The 15,032-nt window shown below is 36.7% G+C and overlaps 3 protein-coding genes across 4 annotated transcripts; 2 read left to right on the plus strand and 1 right to left on the minus strand.

Annotated features, from left to right (window-relative positions):
• The first annotated feature begins 1,725 nt into the window (after positions 1-1,725).
• Positions 1,726-3,290, plus strand: LOC106420801 (probable sugar phosphate/phosphate translocator At2g25520). The gene has a single exon (XM_013861655.3). The coding sequence runs from the start codon at positions 1,948-1,950 to the stop codon at positions 2,983-2,985; it is 1,038 nt and encodes a 345-aa protein (XP_013717109.2). The 5' UTR covers positions 1,726-1,947; the 3' UTR covers positions 2,986-3,290.
• Positions 3,291-5,714: 2,424 nt separating this feature from the next.
• LOC106410519 (G-type lectin S-receptor-like serine/threonine-protein kinase At1g11280) lies at positions 5,715-9,277 on the minus strand. Of its 2 annotated transcripts, XM_048777752.1 has the most exons (8): positions 7,898-9,277; positions 7,690-7,834; positions 7,480-7,590; positions 7,127-7,260; positions 6,831-7,041; positions 6,506-6,743; positions 6,264-6,414; positions 5,715-6,170 (listed from the first exon to the last, which is right to left on the minus strand). In XM_048777752.1, exons 1-8 carry the CDS (start codon positions 9,068-9,070, stop codon positions 5,877-5,879), a joined length of 2,457 nt encoding a protein of 818 aa, XP_048633709.1. In that variant the 5' UTR covers positions 9,071-9,277; the 3' UTR covers positions 5,715-5,876. The 2 variants fall into 2 exon arrangements, with proteins under 2 accessions (XP_048633709.1, XP_048633708.1); XM_048777751.1 differs by having other exon boundaries at positions 7,690-9,274.
• A 1,257-nt stretch (positions 9,278-10,534) lies between these two features.
• Positions 10,535-13,078, plus strand: LOC106380565. Its single transcript, XM_013820346.3, has 2 exons — positions 10,535-10,768; positions 11,089-13,078. Exon 2 carries the CDS (start codon positions 11,119-11,121, stop codon positions 12,988-12,990), a length of 1,872 nt encoding a protein of 623 aa, XP_013675800.2. The 5' UTR covers positions 10,535-10,768; positions 11,089-11,118; the 3' UTR covers positions 12,991-13,078.
• The last annotated feature ends 1,954 nt before the right edge of the window (positions 13,079-15,032 follow it).

Raw genomic sequence — 15,032 nt, forward strand, 5'->3', positions numbered from 1 at the left:
TGGAATTTAAAGATCGTTTAAATTTTTTAGAAAATTTTGGAAGAGTTTTTATTTTGTTAAATGAAAAATAAAATTTATTTTCAATTTTAATTTCAAAATTAATTTTATAAAAAAAAATTTATTTTTTAATTTTTTGGAATTTTAAAAATCTTTTTAAGTTTTTAGAGAATTTTTTATATTTAATATGTACCAAATAATAGTAAACATGTTAGTAAGCACATTGAAGTGCCAGTAGCCCAGTGGTAAAATACCTTGTCATTTGACCATCCAACCTGGGTTCGAATCCAGGGGTCTACATATTTTTAATTTCAAATTATGTAAAACGATGTCGTTTTCAAATGAGATGAAACGACGTCGTTTCATTTAACGTCTAGTTAACACTGTGTTAACTGTGAGTTCAAGGCGTGTTAAATTGGCAAGTCAATATTAAGTTCATTAATAAACTAAAAAAGTCAACAAAAGTAAATGATTTTTTTGGTCAGGCTCGAGTACAGGTTTTCTTTGACAATTCGTGAAAAGTTTGTGTTTTTTTTGGCCGAATTCTCATTTTTTATCCATCCATGTCTACATCTTTTTATGTTCACGTATTTTTTTTACATGTTCACAAATTTTCATCCACACTTCTTATTGTCCATATATTTCTTTTATATAACTGTTGAAATATATAAAATATATATATGAAAATGGATGCTAAAATATAGAGAAAAACAAATTACAATTTATTGTAATAATTATACTTTCTTCAAATGTATTAAACTCTGAGAAAAAAACAAATAAAAACAAAAGAATTTTGCAAAAAAAACAAAAAAAAAAGTTGAGAAAAATAAATAAAATAAAAAAATACAACCATCTTTTAGTTTTTCTTAACCAAACGCGAGGAATACTGCTGTAAAATCACAAGAGGTAGAAGATGACAATGTGTCCTTTCAGTGAAAAGTGTCTTATCATAATAAAAAAGAGAAAAATGTGTCTGAGAAGCTAACGCACTCCAACAAGTATCTTACTAGGTCAGCGAATGACAAAATTCTTTTTTTTACAACTCAACGGACTCTGGTTCGACCCGAAGTTCATTTTCTTAAAAGTCACCAAACGTTACGACAACAACTACACTAGCACCAATGATACAACGTAACAAGAACGCAGCGAAACTGTCGCGATGCGTGAGATTCACGTGCTCTTTATCAAACGTTGACTTTTTGTTTCACCGTTATTCACCCACCTTTAATTACTTCGCATTTCTTGGTTACAATTTTCCATTAATTTAGTCCTACTAATAGCTTAAGCGATTAGTAATAACTAATCACTTTAAGGCAACGTAAAATCAAAGGAGTTTACAACTTTTTATTCATTACGATGTTTAGTAAAGTTGGAAACTGAAAGACTTCAGATAAAATTATAGTCAAGTAATGTTTCAGGAAAAAAATGTAAATAAAATACAGTTTAATCAAAGTACATCAATAATAATGCATCATCGCTTAATTTTTATAAATGGCTAAGTAGTTGGTTTATAAGAAAATAATAACTAAGAATATTATTAAGATCAAGATTGGACAACTACTGTTAGAATTTTTTTCCCAGCTATTTTTTAAAAAAATAAGAGACAATTAAATCATGATAACTTGGTCTTGGATACACGGACGAGCAATGGAAATTTAACCCAAAATTCACAATTCACTGCTTTAATGCACTTGGCTCTGTTCACTCTTATTATATTATTTACATATTTTGTAATTTGTAATTGTCTAAAAACAAAACTGGTAATAATTTTTTTAACTTGCAGGTCCCACCAGTAAGCCAATCGTCAAATAGCCAAGCACCCTTTCGCCACGTAGCATAACACAGTCACGTAAGCCTTCCCTCTCTACCTTAAAACCCCATTCACATTGAGAAAAACAGAGAGGAGAAGACGCTCGGCTATTTATCCTGCGCACCACCACCACCAACACTATGGGGAAAGGTCGTGCACTAAGCGACGGAGTGATAAAAAAGATCCTCCTCTCCTACACCTACGTGGCAATCTGGATCTTCCTCAGCTTCACCGTGATCGTCTACAACAAATACATCCTCGACAAGAAGCTCTACAACTGGCCTTACCCCATCACACTCACCATGATCCACATGGCCTTCTGCTCCTCCTTAGCCATTATCCTCATCAAACTCTTCAAGATCGTCGACCCCGTCTCCATGTCCCGCGACACCTACCTCAGATCCGTCGTCCCCATCGGCGCGCTCTACTCGCTCTCCCTCTGGCTCTCCAACTCCGCCTACATCTACCTCTCCGTCTCCTTCATCCAGATGCTCAAGGCCCTCATGCCCGTCGCCGTCTACTCCATCGGTGTCTTGCTGAAGAAGGAAGCGTTCAAGTCCCGGACCATGACCAACATGCTCTCCATCTCCTTCGGCGTCGCGGTCGCTGCCTACGGAGAGGCGAAGTTCGATGTCTGGGGCGTTGTGCTTCAGCTTGGGGCCGTTGCTTTCGAAGCCACGAGGTTGGTTCTGATTCAGATCTTGCTTACTTCCAAAGGAATCAATCTAAACCCCATCACTTCTCTTTATTACGTGGCTCCTTGCTGTTTTGTTTTTCTGTCCGTGCCTTGGATCTTTGTGGAGCTTCCGGTTCTGAGAGAGGCTTCGAGTGTCCGTTTCGATTTTGTCGTTTTCGGGACAAACTCGGTATGCGCGTTTGCGTTGAACCTTGCTGTGTTTCTCCTCGTTGGGAAGACTTCTGCGTTGACTATGAATATCGCTGGCGTCGTGAAGGACTGGCTATTGATCGCTTTCTCCTGGTCTGTGATTAAGGATACGGTCACGCCGTTGAATCTTTTTGGGTACGGGCTTGCGTTTTTGGGTGTTGGGTATTATAATCATTGCAAGTTGCAGGCCTTGAAGGCGAAAGATGCTCAGAAGAAGGTTCAGGCGAGTGATGAAGAAGCTGGGAAGCTTTTGGATGTGAGGGAGAGTGAACGTAACGAAACTAAAGATTGAGATGCTGAATCTTGATCTGGTTCAAGAATTGCTATTTCAGGGAATAAGAGCTGAAGGGTTAAAGGATGAATTTTTTGAAAGAGTTTTGTTTTTTTCATAGGTATGTTTATTATTATGATCATTATGGTTGTTCGTTTAAGTTATTACATAGTTGATTTGATGGTACGCATGGGGTTTTAGAGGTTTTATAAATCTTTGGTAACTCGACTTGTCTTCTCTTGAGTTTATTTATCTTTGTTTTCTGTACTTTTACTCTTTTGTGGGTAAAAGACTTGTTGTAGTAGTAACTTCTTTATATTTTTGCACATCGAAACTTCTTTTTTCTTTCTCCAACGAAAACGTTTTCTTTGGAAGTCAGAAGATGGTCAAAGCAAAAACATTTCAATGTATTGAAACTTCTTTGATTATGTCGGATCGTTTGGAAGCAAGATCCATGAATCTCGGGTAAAAGTTAAAAGTTAAAACATTCACATACGGACGTTATAATAATGCATCATTCATACTGACAGAAGGGTCTTTTAAACATCTCCAAATAGCGTTCACTTTCTTAGAATCCAGTAACTAAATATGAGTTCAAAACATACAACACTTCAAGAAAACACTAATCCTGACGGAAAAACCGTCGGAAATCCGTCGAGAACGCGCAATCCCAACAGAATTCGATGAATTCTCAACCGACAATAATAGTCGTTGAAAATTTTCATCGGGAACGATTCCCGACAAAATTGATCTGTCAAGAGTAGTCCGTCGAAAATTCGGACTGAGTCCCAACGGATTATGGTTTCAAGTTATGAAAAATGAAAAAAAAAAGACTATCGAGATTATCCAATTACGTTATACATCAAATATATATATATATATATATTTATTTATTTTTTTTAATAGTCACAACTAACAAAGATACTTAAAACCCATTTTATAAAAGTTGTCTACGAATTCTCTACGAACACAAAAAAAAAAAATACAAAAATAGTTGTCTACTAATTCTCTTAATCATTTATATAAGTATACATAATGTTTTTTTTTTTTTTTTTTTGAACACATGTATACATAATGTTACTAGATGTTTATAATCCAATTGAATTACCTTTAGGTGATGTTATTCTGAATATAATTTTGAGTGTTTACTATGTCCAAACTTATTTTTACACTTATCATATTACCCGGTAATTTTATTGTGATCGTTAACCCCTAAGTTGTTATATTTTTAAGATTCTAAATTGATTTTCATCGGGAATTCCTCGAAAGTCAAGTTTTTTTTATTTTCGTTGAAAATTTCAAACGGATTCACGACGGAAATATTTTTTTTCTATGGAAATCAACTTTTTTTGTTTCCTTCGCAAATCCGTTGGACGGAAGTCATCTTTTTAGTAGGAATTTCGTCAAAACTACAACATTTGAAAAAAAAAACATTTGGGAACTTCAACACTCGCTTTGGCATAAAGCTGTTTTGGTTTCAGAATACGATTCCTAAGCATGCATTGGTTTGTTTCTTTGTGACTCAGAAATGATATTCCTGTCTCTCGGCAGATCTTCCTATAGGAGAAGTGTTCAGTTTCATATGAGAATCAAGCTAAAACTGATTAGTCCAACATTTGTAGACTGAACCAAACATTAGACATCTGACTGGGCTACATCTGTGTTTGGCAGATTGGCATCCTAGTTTTGACATCTACAATTAATTTCTCACTAAACAAACCTCTACGATATTGACAAACCAAATCAGCAATTCAATATTCTACTCACGTCAGCACCTGCTTAGACTGTGTACATTGGTTTAAATATTTAACACCATATTTTTTATTTTTAACACTTCACCACGTCTTCTTTTCTTTTTCCTAATAATCCGATAATTATATTATTACAAATTATGAAAAACATAACAAATTTTTTTATAGTTGACAATTCTACATGCTTTATAAAAATTCACATCTGACTACATTACCCTGAGCCGTGTTAGGTTTACTTCACACACGGTACTTCTTGCACAATCCTAAAGACTATTGTAAGCATTTTCTTTTTTAATCTGCATATTTTTTTCCAGAACACGAAACTCAGACCTCAATGTATAGAATTATTAATGAACTATTAGTCAAACTACTGGACTATGTGGGTTTCCACCTTTAAATAGCGTTAAACACGTTTTTATTCTCAAACTAGCACAAAAGAATTAAAATGATCAAAATATGTTTCATTAAAAACTTCACTAAAAAAATAAATGATAATTATATCATTTCCAATAGCTATATTAAATAAATAAAATTTTAAATTGATAATATTTTTTAACTTTTATAATTCTTTTTAAATTTTTGAATTTTTTAAATAAAAAATTGTTAGGAAGCAATTTTTTTAAAAAAAAGTTTAGGAAAAACAACGTTTATGACATCTTCTTGAATTTGAGTTATATACATATTTAAGAAAGCAATACTAAATAGATATGATCTTCTAAGATATTTGATAAATGTGCAATATCTTCATAAATTTTAGGAATGTCTGTTATTATTGGTCATTAACTTCAGTTCTAGATAATTGTGAAGGTTTGATCAATACTGTAATACCTATGTTTTGTTGATCTAATCCATACAGATGAATTGCCAGCGCAGAACATTTTTTCCAAAAAGTCCAATATGCAGCAATAGAGAGGTTCTGTATGGTTTCTTCTTCTTGAATTTGAGTTATATTCATATGTACTGGGAAAAACCTGAAAGGAAAAACAGAGCAGACACATGAATAAATAACATGGACGCTTCCAGGCCTATAAACCAACTTCATATTTCACAGAGGTTTCAATGCAAGCAACATCAAATTTTGTGAAACAACCAAACCCAAATCACGTCATGTGTATTTAAAAGTTTAGTGGCCACAATACATTTTTCAGCATAGTGGAAACTCTATCGCCCATAAATTGCAGTTTGTGTCATATGATTTACGGACTCTAACACAGAGACAGTACTCTCTTGATCGTGATTCTGCAATGCAAAGACTGGTTGTTGTGGTCTCGGAAGATCTGTTGTGGTTGTGATCATGGACACTACTTGTGCAATGTTTGGTCTGTCAACAGCTTGCTGTTGGATGCAGAGTAAACCAATCTGAACACATCTCGCGACTTCAACTGGAGAACACGAGCTGGCAATATCTTGATCCAAAAGATCAACTCCATCGGTCTCCAGCCAAGACTCCCATGCCTATTATTATATAGTCCAAAAAAGTTGACAGCATCTAAGAAACTTGTGTGCATCAAAAAGATGTTGTGTGATTTTTGAACTTGAGATTCTTACATATTCAAGAAGGGTTTTGCCTTCCATTCCACAATTAAAACTTGAGATCTTCATCCCACTAATAATTTCTAACAGAAGAACTCCAAAAGCATATATGTCAGACTTCTCTGAGAACATCCCTGTCCATGCATATTCAGGAGACATGTATCCTCTGTTCATATCCAATACAGTACAGCCTAGTAAGTTGACATAATTAATATTTTGACTGAGAATTAATCACTGGGATATATATGTATACTTACATAGTTCCGACAACCCTACGAGTGCTGTCTTGATGTTGAGTTCCTTGAAACATGCGAGCCAATCCGAAATCTGATATTTTTGGGTTCATGTTTTCGTCCAAGAGAATGTTGCTGACCTTCATGTCACGGTGTATGACCTTGAGGCATGAGTCACGATGGAGATAGAGAAGCCCACGCGCAACACCTTCAATAATGTTGAACCTCTTGGGCCAATCAATCTGAAGCTTTAGAGTCGAATCTAGCCAAACAAGATAAAATCATATTCATGAGCAAAGAAAAACGGACTTCAGGAACATGAAAAAGCACAAGGGACTAGGGAGCAGACCAAAGAGAAAACTGTCGAGGCTTTTGTTCACCATGAACTCATAAATTAGTAGCTTTTCTTCTCCATCAATGCAGCAACCCAAAAGCCGAACCAAGTTTCTGTGTTGTAGTTTTGAGATGAGTTTTATTTCGTTCATGAACTCTTCTGTACCCTGTCCGGAACTGCTAGAAAGCCGTTTAACCGCTATTTCCTTCCTATCTGACAGAATTCCCTTGAAAGCAAAGTTGCAGACAGAGTCAGTTATCCACAGAACAATAAATAAATAACACAGACATGATAATTAATATATCTGTTACCTTATAAACTGGACCAAATCCACCTTGACCGAGTTTGTTTGAGATTTTAAAGTTATCAGTAGCAGCTCTTATGGTATTCATCTCAAAGAAAGTTAATCCTGAGATTTCTTCTTGTTCCAGACCACTTTTCCAGGCTAAAACTCAACACAAGCTCAAGTAAATGTATAAATACATGAAATACAAAAAAAACTTCTATATAAGCTAGAAAAAAACCATAATCTCTATGGGGCAGATACAAGTGGAAGTGTAGATTAGATCACGAGATAGAGATGTGGAATACCTCTTTTACATAAGTGAAAGTAAAAAAAAAAAAAAACCACAAGACAAAGAAAGAGAGTTATTATGTATCTCACCATTTCGTTTTGCTCTGTATCTCCAGTACTTATATGAGGCAAAGGCCAAAATCACAAAAATGGAAAGGCAGATACTACCAGAAATAATCATCATGGTCCTCCTGCTTTCAGCTGAGAGATTTTACCACAAAACCAAACTGTAAAAAATGGTAAAAAAAAACCACACTAACAATAGAAATGAACGAAGCTAAAAAAAGTATTCAGCCTTACCAAGTTCTGAGCTTGCAAGACGAATCGAAAGAAACTCTCCTCCAGCAGAATATTGAACTGTGTCCATTAGCTCCTGATTCCAAAGCAAGCATCCGATTCCAGTAACAAACGCAAAAGCAGTGCATGAGCAGTTTCCGAGACAGCCCTGTCGGCATTGATCTTTATCAGCAAAGCTTGCAGCGTATTTGTAGAGATCTGGAGGCTTTACATTGGAAAGACGATAAAATGCGTCTGTAGATGACTTTGTTGCCTCCTGACGACAAGATGATAATTCTTTACGTCTCACACATCCAGAAGTCTTGTTTCCTCGTTTCCACTCCTCTTTGTGTTTTGGCACAAACCCTTTTATGCATTCACACTTTATAGGAGTGGACGTCACACATAACCCAAAAGGTCCACATGCACCGTAGATATCACACTTATTCGCTGGAGTCACAAAGTCCACAACCCACCCCGTCCCATTGTAATGAGACGTCTTTACATATCCCTCTGACGTTACGATAACTCGCGTAAGCAGCTGAGAGTTTCTCTGTAAATAAGAGAAGTTCCCTTTCCCGTTTGCTACGTCTTGGACAAGGCTAAACGGACTCGCGTACGATTCGTCCATTTGCGGTACGCCGGTGAACCCGGTCTTATCCCACGGACCGCTTCTTTTATAAACTTTGTTGCCTTTCATAGTAACGAGCTGTGACGGCACTTGCGGCGTCAGCTCGACTGAAAACTCGCCAGGAGATGGATCCGTTTGGCTTTTCCAAGAGGTCAACACTCGCTTCTCCTTAGCGGCGAGGTTGTACGTTAGCGATGAGAGAGGGAGCAGAGTATCCCCTGGATTCTCGAAGCTTTGCCACAGAAGAGTTCCTGAAACTTCATCGACCACGACGAGATTGCCTGTATCTAAGAGCTTGGCGTGACACTTGTTAGTAGAAGGTTCTCCTCTGGTTGATGACCAAACAACTCTGTTTCTGCTGTCAAGCAAGATAAGACTCCCGTTTCCGCTGATAGTGAGGTTTGCCGCAGGGCTTGTGATAGGCTTTTCTCTGTTAGCCACCCACACAACCACCAGCGGCGTGATTTTCTTGAACCAGATCCCGACATACTGGTTCCGGGAGTTGTTAGGACTGAAGAATCCTAACTCGTAAGATTCACCAGGGGAACTCAGAGTTTGTCCTAGTGACAAAGGACTTTCTCTAGATATAGCTGCGTCGCCACAGTCAGAGAATATACTTAGCCACCAGAGAAAGCAAAAGAGAACTACATCCATCTCTCTCCAGTGTACCCCCATGTGTGCGAAAGAGTTCTTCAGATCTAAATGTATGAACAGAAAATAGTTGAGTCTGCTAGATGTATAGTATAGTATAGTATTATAATCATATATGATCATTGAGTTGTTTTTATATTTTGGCACCTCGTTTTTTTTGTTCTGAAATAAACCTTGTCCTTCAGTGAATAATAATTAGAATTGTAATATTGTATTCCTATTTTAACCTCCAACTTGCAGGAGCCCTGTCCATGTTCAACGAGGCCTTTGTCTGATAGTACACAACGTATCTTAATTATTAGAATTTGGTTATTGTATAGAAATCTTGGGCCAATGGCAAACACTTTTCAACTTCTAACATGTTGTGCTAAGACGTGAAATGAAAGGAAAAACAGAGCTGCCAAAAATGAATAAATTGTTAGAATCGGATTTATTACGGACTTCTACCTTAAAACCAATTGGTAATTAGTGGATTAATCCTTATCCTTTATATATTACTTAATGTCCTTTAGAATTCTCGATGTAAGATATATATCCTAATACCTCTCTTCAAAATAATGGCTCTTATTGGCTAGAAATTTCGAAACTTTAAGACATTTATATTCGATCGAGCGAGTTTAACACAACCTTTATATCTGGTTGGAAGGGTTAATCACGACCTTTATACCTGGTCGGAAGGATTAATTTTTAATTTTTAATTTTAATTAGGAGTTTAGGGTATTTAAGATCTGAACTCTGATACCATGTTAGAATCAGGTTTATTACGGGCATCTAATAAACCTAATTGGTAATTAATAGATTGGCCCTTACCCTGTATATATTACTTAATGTCTTTTAGAATTTCCGATGTGGGATACATATGCCTAATATAAATTACATGGACGCTTCCAAATAAGTAGATTATTATAAATCGGCTAAAAGAACTTAATAGAACTGTGAGTCTGTGACCGTGATGCAAGTTAATCTAGAAAACACTTTCTTCTATGTGAAGTGATTTATTGGTTGGAGTCTGAGCAGGTTTCGTATAGAATTGTTAAGGAGAGAACATGAACGTCAAGCTTGACTGCTTGAGTGTCCTTCCATTAACAAACAGTTTGCCGCAGAGAAATAGAACGCAAGTTTGAGTTAATAGTATTTGTAGTTGCTAGTGTAGTCGATCTATTGCTGTTGAATTCTCTTGCAGTCACATTTTGTTTGTTGCCTATGATTTCTTTATTTTTTCCTTCTAGTAGAGGTATGACTTTAACATGGTTCGTCATAGAGCTTTGAATCTGTTTAGTCGGTTCACCTCTATATACGTTCCTTTGTATTTTGATAAGCATTCATAAATCTATTGAATAACAAAACCAGTAACATCAGATTTGAATATAAAATTTAAAATAATAAAATCGAATAAAACTAGATTTTGTCAGAATTTCCAAATCCATTAAAATATAGTACTAACCAATAACAGTTTTTAAAATCACGTTAGTCTGTATCAACGTGTGTTGGGCTTCCATTTGTATTCATACTTTGCATGTTGGGCTTAATATAGAGCGTTGACAAAAAAAAGCCCATAACCTATTGCTTCTGTTAACCCACAAATTAATCATTTTCTTAATCACATCACAAACCGGTGCTTTATCTTTCATCTCCTTTCCCAATTACGAAAACATCCTTAAATCCATAAATCAGAGACAGTAACACAAAACACGTTCCGAAGCGCCGCCGATTCAGTAGAAGAGAGAGAGAGAGAGAGAGAGAGACCAATTCTCTGTTTGGGATCGCTCTGCTTACTCCCGGCTCCAATCTTCTTCAAACCCCTTCCTTTTTACCGTCTATGTAAGATTCCTTATTGCTTCTGTACTCTAGTTTTCCTCTTTTTATTAAAAACAAAAACTCCGATCTTTACTACTTTGTGTTAATACCCTCTCGGTGTGTTTTAGGACGACAATCAATGTCCCTGCGGACACATTTAGGGTTTAGGATGTCTTTGAAACGACATAACTGCATACTTCATGTCCGAATTTTCCTTTTTTTTTATTTATAATTCATTATTTGCTGATTAGGGTTTCGTCTAGTTTACATTGTATCACTTTTGGGATTAGCCTTATTTATTTTGAATCCTTGTCTCATTAGTGATTGATTCTCTCTCTGATCAGGTATTAATTATAATCATTGGAGGACTTGTAATGGAATCTAATAAAGAAGAGGCTAATAGGGCTAGCGAGACTGCGAAGAAGAAATTTTTATCAAAAGATTTTCAGGGAGCGAGGAAATTCGCATTGAAGGCGCAGTTCTTGAACCCTGACCTTGAAGGAATCGCCCGGATGGTGGCGACTTTCGATGTCCACGTGTGCGCTCAGAACGTTATACACGGGGAGATAGACTACTACGGCGTTCTCGGTATTAACCCCGAGGCTGACGACGAGACTGTGAGGAGACGTTACAGGAAGCTGGCTGTGACGCTTCATCCTGATAAGAACAAGTCTGTGGGAGCGGAGGAGGCGTTTAAGTTTCTTTCTCAGGCGTGGGGTGTGTTCTCTGATAAGGGGAAGAGAGCTGAGTATGATTTGAGGAGGAACTTGGGGTTGGTTGAAGGAAGAGGTGCTGCTGCGGCTGCGGGTTCGTCATCGAAGCATGGTGAGAATGGGTTTCAGAAAGTTGCTACTAAAGTGAAGAGTTCGAAGAGAGTTCCAAAGCGGGCAAGTGATGCATCTGCTCCTGCTGCTAGTTCTGATGGAACGTTTTGGACTGTGTGCCGCACTTGCAGAACACAGTATGAGTATCATCGTGTTTACTTAAACCAGAACCTTCTTTGTCCCAACTGTCGTAAGCCCTTTATTGCTGTGGAGACTGATCCTCCAGGGTCGGGTTCGATCCGCAAGACCTTTCACGAGCACCAGTTTGAGTCTATTCGTCAGTCAACAGATGGTAGAAAGAGAAGTAGAGACAACAGCAACAACGGTGTGTATGGTGGTGAGTATGATTCCTTTGAGTGGACTGCAACCAAAACCGGTGCACAGACCGGGTCAAGGAAAGACGATGCTGTCCGTAGAGAGTACACGAGAAGGGTGGCTGGTGGTGCTCCATCCACAAACGCTCCAAAAAGAAGAAAGGGTATGGATAATGCAGTTGCTGGTGGCTCCAACGTGGCAGCAAGTTGCTTTGCTCCCAAGTCCAATAGCGTGAGAGAGTTTTCTGATGACGAATTGAAGAATCTACTGAAGAAGAAAGCAAAGCCGATAATCAGCAGAAAGCTGCAAGAGCTTGCTGAAACTGATGCACGCAAAAGTGCCATTGAATCATTCTGTCTTGACTCCGTTGAGGATACTTCTGGTCCTGATAAAGATTTGGATCCCTTAGAAGTTACTGATCCAGATTTTTGCGACTTCAACAAGGATCGAACTGAGAAGTCGTTGAGTGATAACCAGATATGGGCTTGTTACGACTCTTTAGATGGGATGCCTCGAGGTTACGTCGTGATAGACAAGGTTATCTCCGTGGATCCGTTTAAAGTGTGTATCGTTCAGCTTACTTCAGAGACGAGCAGTGAGCTTAGGTCAACAAAGTGGCTTGGCTTTGGTGTTGATAAAGCTTGTGGAGGTTTCAGAGCTGGGAAAAAAACCCAAATGTGCAGGTCACCTTACATTTTCTCACACAAAGTGGAACAGGTCAAAGGCAATCATCAAGGAGAGTTTCTTATATATCCTAGAAGAGGCGATGTGTGGGCTATGTATAGGAACTGGTCCCATGAGTGGAACTATCTTGCAGGAGGCGAAGCGATAGAGTATGATGTGGTCGAAGTAGTTGAAGGGTATAGAGAGGAGTATGGTGTTTCAGTGGTTCCTTTGATGAAAGTTGCCGGTTTCAAATCAGTTTTTCAACATCATTTGGATCTTAAAGATGTAAGGAGGATCTCAAGGGATGAAATATCGAGGTTTTCGCATCGGATACCGTCTTACTTGCTCACAGGTCGAGAAGCACCCGGTGCACCCAGAGGTTGCATACAACTCGACCCAGCAGCAACACCATCACAGCTTCTTCAAGTTATAGATATGTGACTGTAAAAGGTGTAAAAGATTACAAATTATTGTACTTTGGTAATGTTGTTTACCTATAACAAGGAACCGTTATGATGTTTTGTTTCTTTTAATTTATGGGTAACAGAGTGCCGGTCTTGATGACATGCCGATGAGACACTGGAGTGGGATCCCCAGTTTTTGTGACCCGTTATTTTAAATATTAAAAGTAGTACACCGAAAATGGTGGCGCCTAGGCCCCTATAAACAGCAAATTGGTCTTAGTTAAATTAATTTTCATAAAATCTTATTTATATAAGTCAAACAGTTTTAAGTTATTATAAAGGGGAATTGAGTTGTATAACGTTTAAACAAATTATAATTCATTGTATAACAAAAAGATCTAGCTTGCATATATGTTTTGTATATTTTGTATAATAATGTCATTATATCCGTGTATGCAACTGGTGAAACCTACACAAAGAAAACAAAAATTAATTAATTATTTATAAGTGTAAAAAGTAAAACACGATGAAGTCATAGACGGTAAGCATACACAACAACTCTTTCATTTTTTTTTCTTTTTTTTTAAATCAATTGATTCTCACAATCGTGGTTTTGTTTTCATACTTTGTTTCTGTTTTGGTTTTACAGATCCAATGGTGAAAAACAGACAACGATGAAAGCGTAGACGGTGAGCACACACAGCAACTCTTTCATTTTTTCCTTTTTTTTCTTAAATCAATTGCTTCTCACAATCATGCTTTTATTTCCACACTCTGTTTTAGTTTCCGTTTTTGTTTCACTCTATATGGTGGTGAAGAATAATGACGGTGAACGAAATGAATGTGTATCATCCTGTCTAAAAAAAGAAGAATTGAAGAAGATGAACTCGCCGTCTATACTATATTCGGTGAAATGAATAGTATAATATATATTCTTAAGTATAGCTACCTATGTATGGTTACTATACTATTTGAGACATATTTCTATACCACTCCTTAAAAAATATAATAATATGTCATGTTTTTAAATTTGATAGGTCTCTTCTTTGTCATTTTGTGTGATTGACTGTAATATGAAATTCATTTTTCGAGTGTTGGACAAATTTGATTATTTGGAACATTAGTTTACTATACTACTTAGACTATATGAAATATAAGATATGCAACATGCTAACCAAGTAAATGTGTTTTCAAATGTTTAATATTGGAAAACAATTTATAGATTGTATTTGAGTTTATAGGTTTATGCCTAGGGTTTAGATTTACTAAGTAAAGGTTTGGGTATAGTAAATCATATTATATACATCTTATTTGGGTTTATACTTCCTTGACTAGGGTTTAGTAATTATGATTTAGAGTTTAGTATTTAGTAGTTGGTAGTTGGGGTTGGGGTCAGCATTAACTTCTTACATGCAATCATAAACATTTCATAATTTCATCAGTTTTTCATCAGTTTGTACTATTCTATTTATTGATTAGTGATTAGTTGATTGAGTTTAATGATTAGTTGATTGGATTTAGTTTATGTATGATTGGGATTGACATTGAAGCAAACATTACCACCTTCCATGAAGGTATATCCATATCAACATTTGAGAAATATGATATTTTGTTCCATTATATTTGGGTTTAGGGTTTATACTTGGGTTTGATTAAGATTTTGGGTTTAGTATTTGGAAGGTAGAGTTGAGGTTTGAGTTAGTGACCCTATCATTATGATATATGGTGTTTTAGACATCTTGAATATATGCTTTTCAATTGGTTTTCAAGTCTTTATCGAGTCTTCCTAGTACTTTTCGAGTCATTACAGGTCTGGAGTTGCATTGGATGGGAGATGGACCAGCTGGAACAAAAGAGGCAGAAAACAGTGCAATTTGGTGATTTTCACGCAGAACAGTTGAGCAGAGTACCCCGAGTGCCTGTTCCAGTGGCAAAACTTTTTAAGGAAGTTTCCAAATATTCGTGATTTTACCTAAGGCTTCCCCCTTTTACTCCCAGACCGCCATAGGCCTGCATATATATCTTTTCTTATTTTTTATTATCATTATACACAAGAAACCATTGGAGACTTTTGTACTT

Source organism: Brassica napus, chromosome A4, assembly GCF_020379485.1.
Source record: "Brassica napus cultivar Da-Ae chromosome A4, Da-Ae, whole genome shotgun sequence".
In the NCBI taxonomy this organism is placed as follows: Eukaryota; Viridiplantae; Streptophyta; class Magnoliopsida; order Brassicales; family Brassicaceae; genus Brassica; species Brassica napus.

Bases quoted from the DNA above. Each gene is read 5' to 3' on its own strand.
- LOC106410519 (XM_048777751.1), bottom strand. From the start codon at position 9,070: ATGATCATATATGATTATAATACTATACTATACTATACATCTAGCAGA. The intron at 7,042-7,126 runs GTAACAGATATA...TTTGCTTTCAAG, and splicing joins GATTTGGTCCAGTTTATAAG to GGAATTCTGTCAGATAGGAA. The intron at 6,171-6,263 runs GTAAGAATCTCA...ATATAATAATAG, and splicing joins GCAAAACCCTTCTTGAATAT to GCATGGGAGTCTTGGCTGGA.
- LOC106380565 (XM_013820346.3), top strand. From the start codon at position 11,119: ATGGAATCTAATAAAGAAGAGGCTAATAGGGCTAGCGAGACTGCGAAG.
- LOC106420801 (XM_013861655.3), top strand. From the start codon at position 1,948: ATGGGGAAAGGTCGTGCACTAAGCGACGGAGTGATAAAAAAGATCCTC.